The sequence below is a fragment of the Phalangium opilio genome, unplaced genomic scaffold, assembly GCF_054372755.1.
Source record: "Phalangium opilio isolate 3A_F unplaced genomic scaffold, DU_Popi_V2 ptg000070l_1, whole genome shotgun sequence".
Classification (NCBI taxonomy): domain Eukaryota; kingdom Metazoa; phylum Arthropoda; class Arachnida; order Opiliones; family Phalangiidae; genus Phalangium; species Phalangium opilio.
The window spans coordinates 14,558,071-14,575,939 of NW_028324182.1; the positions used below are offsets into that span (position 1 = coordinate 14,558,071).

The 17,869-nt window shown below is 34.5% G+C and overlaps 1 protein-coding gene across 2 annotated transcripts; it reads right to left on the bottom strand.

Moving 5' to 3' along the window:
* Window positions 1-458: 458 nt before the first annotated feature.
* Window positions 459-17,288, bottom strand: LOC149661905 (rab11 family-interacting protein 4A-like). Of its 2 annotated transcripts, none has more exons than XM_089843454.1 (13): window positions 16,959-17,288; window positions 13,955-14,054; window positions 12,836-12,903; window positions 7,485-7,735; window positions 5,811-6,020; window positions 5,241-5,372; window positions 5,023-5,058; window positions 4,740-4,917; window positions 4,551-4,654; window positions 2,734-2,874; window positions 2,438-2,657; window positions 1,725-2,030; window positions 459-1,661 (listed from the first exon to the last, which is right to left on the bottom strand). In XM_089843454.1, the coding sequence occupies exons 1-13, from the start codon at window positions 17,088-17,090 to the stop codon at window positions 1,539-1,541; spliced, it is 2,001 nt and encodes a 666-aa protein (XP_089699580.1). In that variant the 5' UTR covers window positions 17,091-17,288; the 3' UTR covers window positions 459-1,538. The 2 variants fall into 2 exon arrangements, with proteins under 2 accessions (XP_089699580.1, XP_089699579.1); XM_089843453.1 differs by having other exon boundaries at window positions 5,811-6,023.
* Window positions 17,289-17,869: the final 581 nt, after the last annotated feature.

Sequence of the window (17,869 nt, forward strand, 5' to 3'; positions counted from 1 at the left end):
AATATGAAATAAAATTTCGTGTATAATATTAATTATACATTAGATTTACGTTATTAAATATTTAAATGAACCTAAAAACCTTTTTTATATGGAACTATTTTTTTGATAATGGACTCTACCCAGCAACACGTGTATTGAATATTTTCGACCAATGAGAGGCTTTTTATCACGTGAATGCAAATTTTTCCGGCTCGGCGAACAGTGGGTGAAGTGGCGGGGAAATTAGGTCACGTGATCTTTATAAAAAAATGATTTTTAGCCCTTTCATTATTGCATGACGTAATGCAAATGACGTACTACATTAACATTCCTAACCCTAGAAAATCAACAAAACGCTAAAGGGGAAAGACGTCACGTAATAAAACATAATTATAGGAAAATAGCAACGTACCTTTTCACTCTGCCAAAACCCTATAAATTAAAATTAATTAATAAATAAATAAATAATTAATACCACATTATGCAAATTAAAATGTATTTTGTTTTATTTCATAATTACAATCACAGTTCTTTATTTCCAAAGGCTATTTCTTTAATTTTACAAGAAATATTTGTTTTTAGAAAATTTTCTCCACTAAATTAATTTTTAATTAAACGTTAATTAATAATTAAAATAAAAAACAACAACCCTGACTAATTAATTTCCGTGATTTCAAAGGTCTTTCTATCTATTACAATTATCGCCAAAAACTGGCCATAAATATTGATTGATTGGACGGATTAAAAATAGATCATTAAATGTTATTTAACAGAATGAAAATTAAAATCACAGATTATAGCCCCCATTTCTACTAATATTAATTTAACATAAAAAAATGGCGTTTTTAAAAAGACAAAAGCAATTTAGTGGAATTATTATTATTACAGTATAAAATTACAGTAGGAACCAGTTGTTTATTTTATTTAAATTGACAAAATTAATATTTTAATACGGTTTATTAATTAATTAATTTAATATACATATCATTTTTTTAATATTGTTTATTAATTAATTTATTTTCCTATTTCTAATTTCATTCTTTGATTTATTTTATTTCTTTAAAAATATTCTACCATTTCTACCAAGATAGATTTGTTAAGTTAACCTTTGTATCGAATTAAAGATGATTTTAATCAATAATTAATTAATCAGAAATTAATTAATTTTAATTTAAAAAATAAAATTAATAAATTTCTGAAAAATTTAATTTTTGAATTTTACTAGTGAAAGTATAATTTTAATTTTAATTTAATTTTATTAGGATGATAAAACTTGTTATTAAAATTGATTGAGGTGGGGTAATATTCATTTCATTTCATTTTAATACTATAGTTTTGTGAATTATCACTATGTTTAATTTAATTTAAATTTAACGTAGTTTTTTTTCATCATAATTCAACATTTTAAATGAAAAAAAAAAAAAATAAAATAAAATAAAAAACACCTAAAATTACTAATTAGGTTCTTTTTCCTTTTGGCTAAATATTTACATTAAAAAATAAATTTAAAAATAAAAAGTTCAAGTCAAAGTTTAATAAAAAATAAACTAGGCCTAATATCATTCTGCACCTTTAACTTCTAAAAGTTGAGGATAATTCTCAACAATATTGAGTAATATATTGTCAATATACGCTCTTAATTTGGCATTATCATCTTGTTGTTCCCGTAATGCATCTACAGCCTGAGTAAATTAATTAATTTGATTAATTAATGAATGAATTAATTAAAATTTAAGCAAACTTACTTGATCTTTTGTTAAATTTTCAAATTCTTGAGCCAATGACTTTCCGGGAGAAGGATTTAGTAACTGCCTTCCTTCGGCTAAACTAGTATTGAGGAGCTGAGCTTGAAGTTCTTCATTAGCTTCCCTGAGAGCCGAACATTCTTCCCTTAACTGCCTGGCTTCTCTTTCCAATTCTTGACAACGCGAAGGTAAATCTACTAAACCACTCGGACTCCTAGACCTAGCAGTGGCTAAAGCATTAGCTTCTTCAGTGTCTCTCCTAAACCTTCTTAATTCATCTAATTCTCTTGATAATTCATTTAATAGCTGTTTAAAAATTTAATTATTAGTTAAAATATATAGTTAAAGTTTATACAGGGTGTTTGTGAAAAGTCCATCAATAATGAAAGGGCGTATTTATTGGGCCATTTTGAGTCGAAAATGTTCTATGACATTTTGCCGTCCGAGCCACGGTTTTCGAGTTATGATTTGAATATTTTAGGGATGACCCCTTCATTAAATTAGCGCTGTCTTTCAATTTCTTAATTAAATTTAAGGGGTCATCCGTAAATTACTCCAATCATAACTTGAAAACAGTGGCCCGGACGGAAAAATGTCATAGAACATTTTCGACTCAAAATGGCCCAATAAATACGCCCTTTCATTATTGATGGACCTTTCACAAACACCCTGTATACACACTTAAGTATTGTATTAATTAAAAATAATTATACCTGAACATTCCTGTTCCTTTCTTGAGTAAATTCTTCCCTTTCCCTTCTAGCTAATTCTTGAAATTTTTGATGTTCAGTTTGTACCGCGTTTAATTCAGCTTTGCATTCCGAAAGCTCATTTTCTATTTGAATTTTTTCTATTCTTAATCTCTCCGCTTGAGATTTTATCCTGAGTAATTCTTCTTTAACTTCCAAATGTTCTTGTTGTAAAGTGTATAAACTATACCAGAAGTTAATTAATTTGTAATTAATTAAGTTATAACTGTGGTTTTAGGAAGGAAAGATATTTGACTTACCGACTGGTGAAATGTTCTAGCTCCTGATTTTTTTCTCTCTCATGCCTGGCCATAGAATCTTTTAATCTTCTCTCCTCTTCTTGGACTCTCTCTTCCGAACGTATTTCTAATTCTCTTATTTGCTCCTCGAGTGAATGTATTCTATATAAAGCATTGTAGACAGTCTTAAAACATTGTAGACAGTCTTAAAACATTGTAGACAGTCTTAAAACATTGTAGACAGTCTTAAAACATTGTAGACAGTCTTAAAACATTGTAGACAGTCTAAAAACATTGTAGACAGTCTAAAACATTGTAGACAGTCTTAAAACATTGTAGACAGTCTTAAAACATTGTAGACAGTCTTAAAACATTGTAGACAGTCTTAAAACATTGTAGACAGTCTTAAAACATTGTAGACAGTCTTAAAACATTGTGATAAACATCTATTATAAACCTACCACACCTAACTTTAATTCTAGAGCAAAAATCCTACATAAATTATTAAAAATCTAACCATTTTTCTTCCATCAGAATAAAAAAAAAATACCTAACACCAACCACCTTTACAAAAACCCACCCACTGAATGTCTACTAGTACTACATAAGAACCAGTTTCATTTTTTCTCTTTCTCTCCCCTAATATTAATAGCACAAAGGCCCAAATATTTTATTACCATTACATTTTTGCATGCTATGGAAAAATAATTTACATAAATAAAACTTTACTAACCTAGAATATCCCCAAAAGACGACGCGGCAAGCTACTATGAGCACATTAATATTCAAAATGACCTATATATCTCTTCAAGCCAAAAATGGACTCCTTTCAAAGTTTACGCTCGTGATGTCATTTAAAAACGAAGCTAATTCTTAATCTTAACATCTTTAACCAATGAATTATTATTAAAATAAATCATTACTTGACGATTTTCACGTTAAAATACCGCGTTTAATTACAAAATATAACCGCGCCTAACGTGGGAAGCCAGCCATCGTCTGCCAGTGCCAGCTCTTTAAAAATGGAAGCTTGTCATTTGGATGCGCAAGCGCAATGAGCTGTTTCGTTTTGAATAGTGATTGGCGGGAACAAATGGGCGGGAATCGCGGGTTTGTTCAAAATAGGCTATTGTTGTGTGATTGTCGTTTCCGGTTAGGCCTAGCACCGCGTACCCTTTCGAACAACAATCGATTTTCCCCCCAAAAAGTCATGCGTGGCTTCTATGTAGGTAAATTATTAAACCCATGAAGAAAGTTTATACCTTAGTCATTATGGTTTACCCTCTGCAGGGAGTCGGGCGTGAGAGAGAGAGAGAGAGAGAGAAATACAAACCGGAAAGGGGGGCGGGGAATAATCTATAGAAGCGGCAGCTATTGCCCTTGACTGTATTAAACTCTACGGGAAGATAATATACAGGGTGTTTGTGAAATGTCCATCAATAATGAAAGGGCGTATTTATTGGGCCACTTTGAGTCGAAAATGTTCTATGACATTTTTCCGTCCGAGCCACTGTTTTCAAGTTATGATTGGAGTAATTTACGGATGACCCCTTAAATTTAATTAAGAAATTGAAAGACAGCGCTAATTTAATGAAGGGGTCATCCCTAAAATATTCAAATCATAACTCGAAAACCGTGGCTCGGACGGCAAAATGTCATAGAACATTTTCGACTCAAAATGGCCCAATAAATACGCCCTTTCATTATTGATGGACTTTTCACAAACACCCTGTATAGTGCTAACCCCTACCGTTTCCCGCCAAAAGAACACTTCTATTTTAGGGCTTCTAATCATTTGGCATGCAAGACGCTAAAATGTATACAAAAAGCAAGCTTACCTGGCCATTAGAGCTTGATTCTCTTGTTTTACTTTCGAGTACCTATCATCATTATTGCATTGGCTTTCGGACAATGTTGAAACTTGATGTTGAAGCTCTAAAACCTTATTATAGCCATACCAAATTGGGGTTGTTCAAATTGTATTACAACAACAAAAAGTCAAGAATAAATAAATAAATCAAACTCACTTTTTGGTTCAGATCAATTACGTCATCTTCCAAAGATATTTGGTCGGTGTACATTTCATCGGAATCGCAACTTAGGGAACTTCGACGACTGTTTGAGCCTCCGCCCCCTCCACCATTATTATTGTTATTTAAAGAATGATGTCCGTTAGGCGTGCTACTACCATTTCGAAACAATTGGCTGCGGGACCGTAAGGTTTGACGCGTAATTAGTTTCGCATCGTGAGGAACGTGTCCTTGAGACAAGATTCAAGTACCATCTATAAAACTAAGGGATTATAATTACCTGGCTAAAGCGTTCGAAGACAATCGTTTACTGGACCTTTTGGCACACGAAAAAATAGAAGATTTAATTAGCGGAACGTCGCGTAAACCCTTCGACAAGATAATTAAAGTATATAGTGAAAGAAAGGTTAGAGAGATAAGAGGTGCGTGGAAGACAAGAGAGTGATATTAGAAAAGTGATAGAGTAGAAGTTAATTAAGGCGAATGACGGTGCAATACCCAGACTGTCTCCTGAGGCTAGACCTGGCCCAAGTGTTTCGTTGTTGGAACGGAGTGGTTCTGGCCGATGAAGAATTTCTTCCCACACTTCCCGTACTGCCTACGCTACTGTTGCTACGAAAACTATCCGAACTGCGTGACACGTCCAGGTTCGCGAATCGAAGGTCAATATGAGGTTTTTCGTAAGACGACAGGAGGTGGGAATACACAAATAGATTGACACTGTTAGGTAACTTAGGTTTTGGGAAAGTCGGGGTGTACCAATGAGTACGAGAGGACGCGACGTTCCCAACGTGACTCAAAGACCAAAGTTATTTAATTCGCGTGTTCAAAAGAGGGTTTGAGTGGATGTCGTTGCACAAAAACACGTCACAACACTTTAACTTAAAGGGGCTCTTCGGACCGTGGGACAAATGACGATCTTCCTCATAGAGCTTAGCATAGCGGGTGGGTAAAAAAGGAGAGAGGGTCGGTCAGCCCCTTTAAGTTTGACGTACTTTGCGTCACGTTAAGTGACGTCTATAAACCTATTGCTAATTAAGTTAAAACAAAAAGTTTCGGGAGGATTACCTGAGAGATGGTTTGGCTCCGAAGCCGTTGAGAAGTTGTTCGGAATGATGACTGTGATTATGTTGTTGGTTTTGAGAGGGAAGGTGCGTTGGCGTGGGTGGGCAACTTCTTCCGTCCCGGAGGTCAACGCCGTCGTCCACTTCGTCGAGATCGTCCCCTTCTCCGTAGCATTCGAATCTTTCCTCGCTATCGCTCAAGTTGTAACCGGGGCTACTGACCCAAGAGAACAATTTTACAATTACGTCACGGAATTACGTCGTAACGACGATAACGCGATAGCTTGGATAATCCTTAAAGGTCGCGTCCGATCGCCTACCAACTGTCTTCCAAGATATTATACCCCGCGGCCAGAATAAAAATAAAATAAAGTAATCCCTCTTGGTGTAATGGTATTGCCTGGCCGAATAAAACTGTTTCGCGGGGCTTCTCTTTGCCAGCGTTTATTTCCAACCCACTAGATTTGTTTCGTATTTTGCTTTTCGTATAGTATCGAGTTTTAGTTTACCCGCGCGTCACCTTGGCGCCACCGTCGCTAACAAATCCCCCTCCTTTTCCAAAACAAAGCCTCTTTAAACTTGGTTACGCTCTAGAAGTCTAGATAGTTTCGCAGTCCATTATTTAAAGTAAACAGCGTTGAAAGTCAAAAGTTTCTCGCGTCGCGGCTAAGGTTTGAACGTATCTTCAACTCCATTATACGATACCTCTTAGTATTTTGGCAAAGGTTACCTCTACGATAAACAAATTTTACTTCAACAATACGTTGATTCGTAACCACGATCCTGCCTGGCCTTTTTGATATTTTAAAAGAAAGAAATAAAGAAATACAACCGCCTAAATTTTAACCTAGAAAGTCGTTCACTGGGCCGCGAAGCTAAAAATAATGCGGACAGCTGTATCCAAGTTATAGAGTGAATAAAAAAAATAAATTAATTCTAATAAATGTCTCTGATCTTTTCATCCAAAAACAGGAAGAAAATAAAGTAAAACTATATACACACACGAACTACATCGACCTATTTAGGTATAGGGGCGAAAGGGCTAGCTACTACCTGAAGCGAACGCTACACGGTGAAGGTGGAACGGTTCTTCCAAAGTTCCAAGTTAAAACGCGATTGAGATATCGATTCAATAATAAGGGGGTCTCTCTTCCAAAGTTCCTCTATCTAATACCTTAGAGGAGGGAAGTTTATACTGGAGTAGTAATCATACTCTATAGGGCTAACACGAAAGGGTCCTTCCTACGCATGGCCATAAAATTTGCCCATGGTACCCCGGTTTTAAGTAGGGCATAAATTTAGCTATAAGTGCAATCTGGTTATGGTTATAGCAACAATAACTACTGTACTCAATGATGCCCAACATTGAAAAGTATGCTTTGATTTTTAAACAGCCATGGATGGTCCCCAACTCCACCACTCCAGTATCTATCTTCCCTTCTCCAAGCTAATACCACAGCAGCGAAAATTGAACATCTGCCATACAACTAACCAACCTCTACACGAATATTTATCGGTTTACGTAACAATATCTTGTTATTTTCGGAAAAAGGTAATAGTTTTTCGGAACTGGTACCAACAGTGGCACCGACGTCGGACCGATTGACACTGTCACAGTCGGGCCCACGTCGATGTACTTGCTACATAATGTTCAAAACAATATCCAACAAAATCTTACCTTATTCTTTTGGACGAATTAAGTTGATCTTTGACACCGTTAAGCAAATGGAGGGAATTCTGTCTATCCTTCTCGTTATTATTTGGACCTCCTGGACCTACCGAAACTGGTACCTCGTTATTATTGGATCTTAGACCATTAACCGTGTCATTCATGATTGACGGGGGTCCGTTGTCCACGTTTATTAAGGACGAATTATTGGATGAAATCGGAGACTCGATTAAATTATCCGAAATAGAAATGGGCGATGACTAAACAGAAAACAATAGAAAACCAAAAACAATTCTAAATAAAGAGATATTTTTGACACGTAACTCAAATATAACCATGCACGTTCGCGATATTACACAAGTCATAATAGTTTCACGGACGGTTCTAACCAAAGTACAAAGGTTTAGACTTTAAAGATGGGAATTGAAACATCATCTACGGAAACACAACACCGTTTCTAAAGTCTACTTTGATAGACCATTATAATAATTCCAGTTGAGAAGCAAACGCAACAAGGGTAGGGAGAGGGTTATGTCCCTCCTGCCAAAAAGCACCGCTAGAGGTAGTACGAGTCGAATGTAGCCTCTAGCGAGTGATCTCGGGCTCCGTCTGGCGTTGAATGTTGACGCGAGGGAAATACCTTAAGAGGGGGTTCGGCTTGCCGCCACTGTGTGTGGGTTTCTGGACAGCGAGCAATTAACAGAATGGTCTATTCCATTCGGATTTAGCAAAGCGTTAAAAATACTTGTGGTTTCCAAAGTGACCCTAAGAGAAAATGTCTAGGCATCATCAAGTTTTTTAAAAAAAGATGAATTTTTTTCTTAAGAATAAAAGGGCGGAATTCTGGGAATTTTTGAACTAAGTCTAGAAGGTTCGGATGAGATCAGCTATAAGCTAGACTCACCGGTTCAGCAACTAGATTAGAACGTTAAAAAAAATATTTATACTCGAGTTGAAACGAGCAAGCTCAATGTAGGTGTACCAGAAAAACGCCTCAAATGTGATTGGAATTAGGTCCACCTTCTTAAGTTGCCATTTTTAAAAAGAAGGCCGTGACTAAGAAAAATATTTATTGAGGTATTGGTTCTCCTCTACGTTATTAAATTTATGCGGTACCTCGTTTGATTAAGGCGTACAGTTTTTCAATGGCTCTATAAAAGAGCTAAGTCAGCAGTCATGGAACGAAAAACTATCTATTCAGGAATTTATGCTAATTTATTGCAACTTCATTTTTTTTAAATAAAATTTCTTAAAGAAAACAAGATTTAAGCTTTAATATTCGTTGAGATAAACTTGTTTTTAGCCTTGGAATATTATAAAGGGTGTATAGGTGTTCTTTACTAGGAAAGGAATATTGTATATAATTGGTAACGTCCGGCCGGTAGAGAATTACAACATGATGGATTTTAACGGATTGTTGCTATGTTAAGAGAAATAAAAGTTTCCGTGGATTTAAAACAAAGGAAGCCTATATTGATAAAGGATCAAATAAACTGTATTTGTATAGTCTAATTATTAAAAGTAATATTGCTTTGCGCTAATTATTAATACCTTTCTTCGTTAATTATATCGTCAACGCGGTTTAATTATGCCAAATTAGTCTATTTTTATGCCTAATTATACTAAATTATGTCTATTTTTACGCCTAATTATACTAAATTATGTCTATTTTATGCCAAATCCTACTAAATTATGTCTATTTTTACGCCTAATTATACTAAATTACGTCTATTTTCACGCCTAATTTTCAAAATACACCTTTTTCTAAAGATATTATGAAAATACACGTTTAGTGTATCCAAAATGAGGGTTAAAATTCATAAAAAATTAAGGGAATATTTTTGTTGAAATTTAAATAATAATAACGATGCTAGCCATTTCAGTCTCCCTTTAAGTTAAAAACATTTCCCGTACGTTTTTTTAATATAAACTGAAAGGTTTCACGCAAAACCTTTAAAAAACGAGATAGTCCGATAATATTTCCCGATAAATGTCGTCACACTAACTTCCGCGTTATAAATAATATAAAATAAATAGAAAACTGTGAATAGTAGAATGGTCGAACTCAAACATACAGGGTCAGGTTGACCTTTACAAATTATGGCAAAAATGAGGTAATTCCGGAATTAAAGGCGATTATATTTAAACAGACCATAAATACGGATCTTGGACGTAAATAACAAAAGGAACACGTACCATCGTATACTCTACAAACGTTTGTTTGTTCAGAGTGAAAATCAATAAAACACAGGCACACCTGACCAAAAACTAAACACTATTGTGAGTTAATTTAACCACATTGTTCATATATCGCAAAATTACACATCCAAGGGTATATTCACTACTGATAAGGCTCGTATCAAATTTGAATCATACTTGTTATGATTACTACCGATTTGACAATAAAAACATCAGGTGTATGAGGATGAAAATATTACTACACCAGCACTTATTGACTCACCTATTAAGTATGGTTCGGCGTATCTCTATATACCCCTATACACTATATTATACTATACTATACACTCTATGACGCATTTGTTTTCGTAATAAAACTGGGTTTATATTTTTTTAACATATTTTAATTAAATTTTTGGTATATATTCAATCATCCATAACATGTATGTATATATCTATTGTTTCACGTTTAATTTAAATTTTACTTGGGAAAAACATGGAGATCGTTTAAAACCGGTTTATGATACGACAAAAATTAACAGTGGGGGTTCAAAACCCAAGCTATAATATCTACCTTTATATTCACTATCAACTCCACATGAAAAACATAACCATAATTTATGATTATTCATTCATTATTAACAGAGGGCTATCCCACCCTGAATATTCAATGCTTTATAAGTTGGATTTGACTATATTAAGTTATTAAAAAGCACGGTCATGCGTGGGGGGGGGTTAAAAATACAGTACAGTATATTCTACATGGTATGAACTTCAAAATATATTCCGTTTAAATGTTTTTCGACTTGCAATGGAATAAACAAACAGGTGCCGTATAGAGGGAGCTAATTTATTCAAAATTTCGTAGTACTCTTTATCATAACATAGGAACGGATATACGGGCCTCTTGTTTCATTTAATATTCAACCGTAATTAGAAATAAATTTTATATAAAAATTAAATAATTAACATAAAAAATATTATTGCCTTTCTTTCTCCGTTTCTTTTTACTTAAAAAAATAATAAATAATACAGTCGTCAAGGGCTTTATCCTTATAAAATAGTGTCAAGGGTATCCACTACGGTATAAAAGAAACACTACATAGGTCCTAACGTAATGAAAACACCTAAGCCTAACGTTTGGTTTCTCCAATGCCCTTTTGCCAATCTAAAAATACAAGGCAAGGCGATAAGCGGCGGGCGACTTAGCAATCAACGTGACAAACATTTTCCTCTTTCCTTTGGTAATTACGGAATTTTTTGTTAATAACGCGTTAAAAGAACCGAAAATAAACCGCACCGCGAGGAAAACAGTCACGTGTGCGGGTCAAGGTAACATTTATAACGGCAAATAACAGACAAAGACTTACAAAAGAACTACTGATAAGCCGATTAAGCTAATAACCAAATAGGTTTAGAAACAGATAGATACACGTGATCGTCTTTATTTTTATGTTTACCCAAGTCGGTCGGTCCATCGGTTTTAAGTCCGTTAGTAGTTCGTCGAAAACAACATAATTAGCTGCGGTGCTAAGCCTAATTTCTTGTCTAGGCTAAAATAAATTGCTAAGTCTAATTTATCGTCGAAAAAAACTTTAGAATCAACAAATTACGTAATAGAACGTAATATAACTTAACCAAGGCTTAAGGGATGCCAAAAACATTTATTTTTTCTCCAAAATTAATTAAATTATAAATTATCAGACTTTCTTCAAAATGTAACAGTATAATTCTAATAATTTCTAAAGTAGGTCATACTCCTACGACAAACAAAACCGCCTTTATATAGAGGAAACCTTACAAATTAAATAATATACATATAGCCCATCCATAAATAGGATTGTAGACGAAACTAAAATAATTTTGCGCTAATTATATTATATTATCTTGAAAATTATGAATTTTTGGAAGCAGAAATTATAATAAAAAAGAAAAGAAATAAAGACTCGAGTAATCAGGTTACGAGGGTTGGAGAGATATTTATAGCAAAAGTCGAAAGTGGGTTCTTAAAACTCATTAAAAATCAACCCCTACCAACTACTAAAATAAAACGAACGTCGTGAACAGAACTAATCAAGACACAAGAACCGAACCGAGGGGCGAGTCACTTCGAATTTCAAAATTAACACCGAGACTTTTAGTGACATCCCCTTATAACAAAATTACCAGTACCAAAATTCGCTATAGCGGTTCATTAACGAATAAATTCCCAGCATGCATGCACCAAAGAAAATTAAATTAACTTTTTTCCTTACCAAATTTATTTAAGTTTTATGCCAAAATGCATACATTCAAGAGAGTCAAAACTTGACTTAAGCCTTGGACCGTAAAAGTTTATGCCAGATTTAGTTAGAGCCGCGTTACGTTATTTCTAACGGTACGTAATAAACAAGCGCGTCGTTGTCGTTCAACAGTAAAAAACTTTTTAACTCTAGTTGAGGAGGAAACAGGTGGATTTGATAAAGATGAAATCTAAAAACTTTAGGGAGAGAGAGTTCAATGGCGCCGTCTTTGAAGATAATTTTATGAAAATGTGATTTCTTATAAAATTTTGAAGGACTTGAGATTTTCTAACGAAAGGGGAATTAAATCGCTCGGTAACTCGAGAGTAAAGACACTAGAAAGGTTATATGGAAGCTAGAAAGGTACGGGTCTGTTGTTAAGGTACTTTGATAAAGCTAAAAGCGACCATGTGGAACGGGTAGGACCGGTCCAGCCAACGTGGAATATTAAAAAAAAATAACTTTGGTTTTTGGCGGGGTATTGAAGATTCGCCATGTTTCTCCCCCACTATGTTCGCGAATTACGCGTAATGACGAGCGAGGTCTTTCGAGGGCATAAAGTATACCCATGACACCCCATATTACGTCTTCGTATATTAATAACACGGTCAAAAGGGGGAAGGTGCTGATACTGTTTATATTTGCCGTTACGCTTAGCTAACGTTAACATTTAACGAACGAATTGATTGGGTCATTAAATGCAGTAATAAACGCTTACACTTTCCTTATAACGATATGACGCGGTAATTTGATTTAAGGGTTTTTTGGCAAAAGTATAATCAATGAAGTAAACGATTTGATTCTAAATATCTAATACAACAAACAAATAAACATGGAGCGTGACAATGTTTTGAAAGCATAATTTCTAGTTAGGCCTAAATAAGAAACTTTGAGACTTACCGGTGTGACGACGGTATTTTGGAAATGGTCAACTTGATCCGTTGATTCGTCCAAGTTTTGAATAGCACCTAAGAAAAAAGATTTAGAGCAATTAGGTCTATTTCTGGGCAAGGCTTAACAGCGAGGCTGTTTCCGAAGCGAAATGATTAAAATGAAACAACAAACGATGTTCTTGCCAACTCTTTTAAACTACAAATGTAAAGGAACAAAAGAAAGAAGTTGAAGAGGAATTAGGTTGTAGGGGCTAAAAAGCTACACCATCATTGTTCTTGGCTACTGAAATTCAACGCGGAGAGAAAGAAAAGTAGATATGAAGTATCGCCAGCAGGGTATTTTTTTAATATCAGTGACGATGGGAATTAGAGCATTAAGTCATGATACAGTGTTTTCTCGTACTTGTCTTTAGTTAGGCCTACTCTTGGTTTAAAAGATTTCGAAAATGTCTATTTTTCATATAAAAGCTGCATAATTTCTTCCGGTCTTAACTACAAACTTCTTTGCGCGAGATTCGGAATGTTTTGAATTTTCGAGTCAAGACTACACGTGCTAAATTTCGCGCCAAATTACCCCACGTGCTAAATTTCGCGCCAAATGTCTTCATGCGCTGGGTTTTCCCGCCAAAACACACCACGTGCTAAATTTCGCGCCAAAACACCATGTTCTGAATATTTGCGCCAAAGGTCTGCACACGCTGGGTTTCCCGCCAAAATAGAGCCTTTAAGCAGCTTGGAAAACGCAAACCATATGAAGAAAATATGAAAAAAGCGGCAGCCTCACTCACTCCCAAGCCACTAAAATACTATATATTATATTTCCCGCCAAATATCATTGAAGCGTTTAAAACCCCCAAATTAAAGACGCTTATGTCGCCACCTATCAAATAAAACTTAAACTAAGCATAAAAACATTATTAATCTAACCTCAATCTATCGCTATTGTTCTTTCGAAAATAATGATATAATTTTATCATATATTAATTATAATTGAACGCTTAATCACTGACTGATAAGCTTAGCTAGGCGGGGGGGAGGGGGAGAGACAAGACCAGCTGGATAAATTCATGGAGAGATAAATTGAAGCGAAAGAAAAATAGAATGAGGAAAAAACTCTTTTAATTACCTTGAAGGCTCATTAAATTCATAACTCCTTTACAGAAATCGGGATAACTGATGGATCCCAATCCATCAGGATCCAGGCACCGCAATAGTTGGACCATATCCTGAAAATAAAGGATATAATCAGATTTGAAAAATGATATGATACAGATATTGATGGATCACATTTAAGACAAAACAATTGGTAATAGATTATATTGTCAGCTGATAATTGTTAAAAATGTAATCAAGCGTGATTTGAAAAACCTCATTAAATTGTGCAAGAGAAAGTTCTTGACTTAATTAACCCCGATAATCATTCAATCATTAATTAATTTTAAATAGATTCTTCCCTTCTCTTCTTTGTCAGCTTCTAATTTAGTTCAAGGTCAAGTCCAATATTGGTGTTTTAAGGGAAGATGACTCGTTCATTTTCTTCTAAATTTAATAAAGTTTCCACTAAAGGGTCTCCCCTCCCTTCTCTCTCAAATTAAACTTCAGTGTAGTGTTATTGTTTTATTACTAATATTTGTATATTTCGTAATATAGTGAAATTTTGACCAATATGTTTGGAAAACCCAAAATTGTGTCATCCATCCTTTAAAATCCATTCTTAGAAATTAACAATAGGACTAGGGGGTGGTGCATACATACATGTATATGAAATTCTATATAGAGGCGTCGGAATTACGCAAATAAAAAAAAAGACATTTTAGGGGGCGTATATTGTTTCAAGTCGGAACTCATGACGCCATTTTAATTTTATAAAAGAAATTTATTTTCAATGTAGCTTATCCTCCTTTGTTAGTGTTTAACCCGGTAAACTAGTTATTCGCGTTATTTAAATATTCAAAATAAAAGAAAAAAAGACCGGCCAAACAAATTTGTCTATGTACTCTGGCCGACAACATAATGAATTTGAAAGTTTTCCAATTGAGCGTGTTTTATAAAATTATAATGCAAGCGTAATAAAAGATTATTTTGAATAGGATAATTTTTTACCCTAAAAATCAGTAGATGTACATGTAGATAGATGTATATTTATGAATTTATTCATTTGTACATGAATATATAATTATATTTTAGGCAGTTTTCTTGTTACATGATTTTACTTATACTGAGAGCTTTCAGTTAATTTGTGAGATAATTTACGTGCGTTCAATGAGGGAGAGAAGCTGAAACCCACCACCAAAATGGCTGCCAGAACCGAGATAAGACTTAGTAGTATTCACCCAAGAGGTCAATTGGCTTAAACAACATTCATTAGAGAATTAGATATATTCATGCTAACGTGCATAATGTTGGCTAAGTCAGTGAAGCGATATAAGACTATGTATTTTTACGATATGGTACTGGGTGAATCGAAATAACAAATCAAAATAGAAAATGGTTGCCAATTTCGGTTCAGTTCTATTATCATTCCATTCTATACGAGCGTCTACACTAAGGGTTTTTCGACCCACTTTTATTTGTAGCTGCTGTCTTTTATCTATATTAATTTTGACAGAAGTAAATAGTTTCTCCGTATGTCTTGTCCTAAATGTACGTGTTGTAATATACAGTAGTTGTTTTAAAAGTAACCCCTGAGGTAGTTTAAAGAAACCTCTACACTAATCGTTTATTAAACTATAATGATAGAGTTGAAGTTGTGGTCTCGTATTTTGGAAAAGTTAGAAACGTTGACTATAAAATCAAAATGTTACTTTCAAGTTTTGCTTTTTTCCTCTTGCGTTTATATAGTTAAAATTTATGAGCTAACTTAGTAATTGAAATTATAAACTTTAGAAAATTCTACTTTCTAAAGATTAAACTTCCGTGGTTTAAGGTTGTAAAAGGGAAAGCTATAAACTGAAATATTTCTAAAAGTTCTTTCTTGGTTTAAAGTTTATTGATCTGACTTTATTTTAGTATATTTTTCGAAATTTCGTATTCAAAAATTCGTACACTTTTTTTTCCGTGAAAAAATCTAGGATTGACATTTTTATCCGGAACTAGCGCATCAATTTGCGTAACTTCGAGAGGTTTTTAAGGAAAAAAAATGGAGGGCGTTTAAAGCTAGAGAGCAGATTCCAGAGGGTGGATGGAATCTGGTGAAATTATATTTAATGTCGCCCTTTTTCTCTAATTCTTTTGTATTTTTCCGCTAGAAAAGTGCAGCTAGTACTAACAAAGAAATAGTTCTCTATCTATTGTCGTGAACGAGGCTAAGGGTAGTTTCTCTTGGGTAGAAATAATGCGAATGTAATTTCATTTCAAACGATTTAGAATGGCTTTTTCTTTTATTTCAGTTTATAAACAGGTAGAGGTGAATTCTGAAATGTTTGAACCCCCTAGCCTAAAGTCCGTGTCTAATTCTATAACTCGGTGTGAATCATAGCTAAACATACTATAAGGGGCTAGTCCATTCTCCCGATCTGCGCATTTCAATTTCAAAGTCCACCTTTAGTAAGGAATTGAGTTGCAGATAAGTTATAGTATCTGCCCCCTCGAGTCTTTACAAAAAAAAATCCAATAGCAACCATAAGGGTAACCTAACACCTACCAACATTGATATTTGACCATGGGATGGACTTTATGGGAGTTGTACTCTGACCTTTCTAACCCTAAACTATTATACTGGGTTTCTCCTTTAGAATGAGTCAAAGTGTCTATTGAAACCAGTTATTTTGGAAAAAAAACCGGTCCTTTCTAAGTGTGGAATTGGATAAGAAGCCCGAGGTGCCCTGAGGGGTCACTGCCGAAAAATACCACGGTTGGTTTCTTCTCTCCCCCTTTTTTTTATTAACATGATGTGAATTGCATTTATGGAAGCCAAAACAATTTCAAAAGAACAATGCTCATTTCTCAAGCCTGTATTAATTTGACTTCAAAGGAACACCCACTAACATATAACGCAAGCGCGGGAAATATTGAAATAAAATTCCAGAACATTATAATCATTTTATGGGCCAAGGCTTACGAAGAAGTCTTAGAATGAATGTCAGGGGCTTCTTGATATTATGATCGCAATTAAATAATAATAAACTTACTTCTTCTCTTCCTCCTAAATGTTTTAATCCTAATTCCCGTAGTTGATTAGAATCCAAATATCCTCTTTGGTTCTCGTCGCACAAATCAAACACATGCCGAAGATGATTAAAGAAATCCACTTCGGAATCCATGTCCGGTCATTTTTTTCGTATCACGAGGATTTTAGGTTTAAATTACGCGACTTCATCGCGTAGAATGGTTATCTATAAAGCGATTCACCTTAATTTTTCATAATGAATGGTCTTTAATCCTAAAGATAATAATGTACACAGCACTCGCGAAACACAACCGCCGCAGCCATTGATAAATAACTGGTGCTGGGTAAACACCGAGATTACGGTAGCGCTCCGTTGCCAAGCGACTCGGTCACGTGACAGCGAGTGGGGGATGGGAACGGAAATATCTACTACAATGAAGAAATTTCATAGAGAGTCAGCACCCTATGTTATTTTCCCTTACAATTTAATACAATGAAACGCAAGAAGGTGCCGCTTCCCGAAAAAAGACCAAAAATAAAATATAAAATCGAATATATATTCAATCTTTAGGATAGAAGGATATATTTTGTTCTTCACGCGTGAATTGTACTTATCGAAAAGTATTTCTCACGCCAAAAAACCATCATCATTTACCGTGTTAACGAGATCACGTGATTTTTACCCAAGCGTGTTCTAATTAATGGGTTCTATCATGGTTCTATATTTCAACCACATGATGATCGCTAGACCATCACACTATTGAATGCAATTATATTTTTCCCATTCATAAGCGTTGGATGTTTTTAATTAGAAAGAAACGCTATTTTTCCCGCTACAGAGGAAATTAAACGCATTTTTCAAACTTTAGTTTAATTTTTGGGGTGAAACGATATTTTATAATTATCTCATTGCTTAACAACAGCTATTGTTTA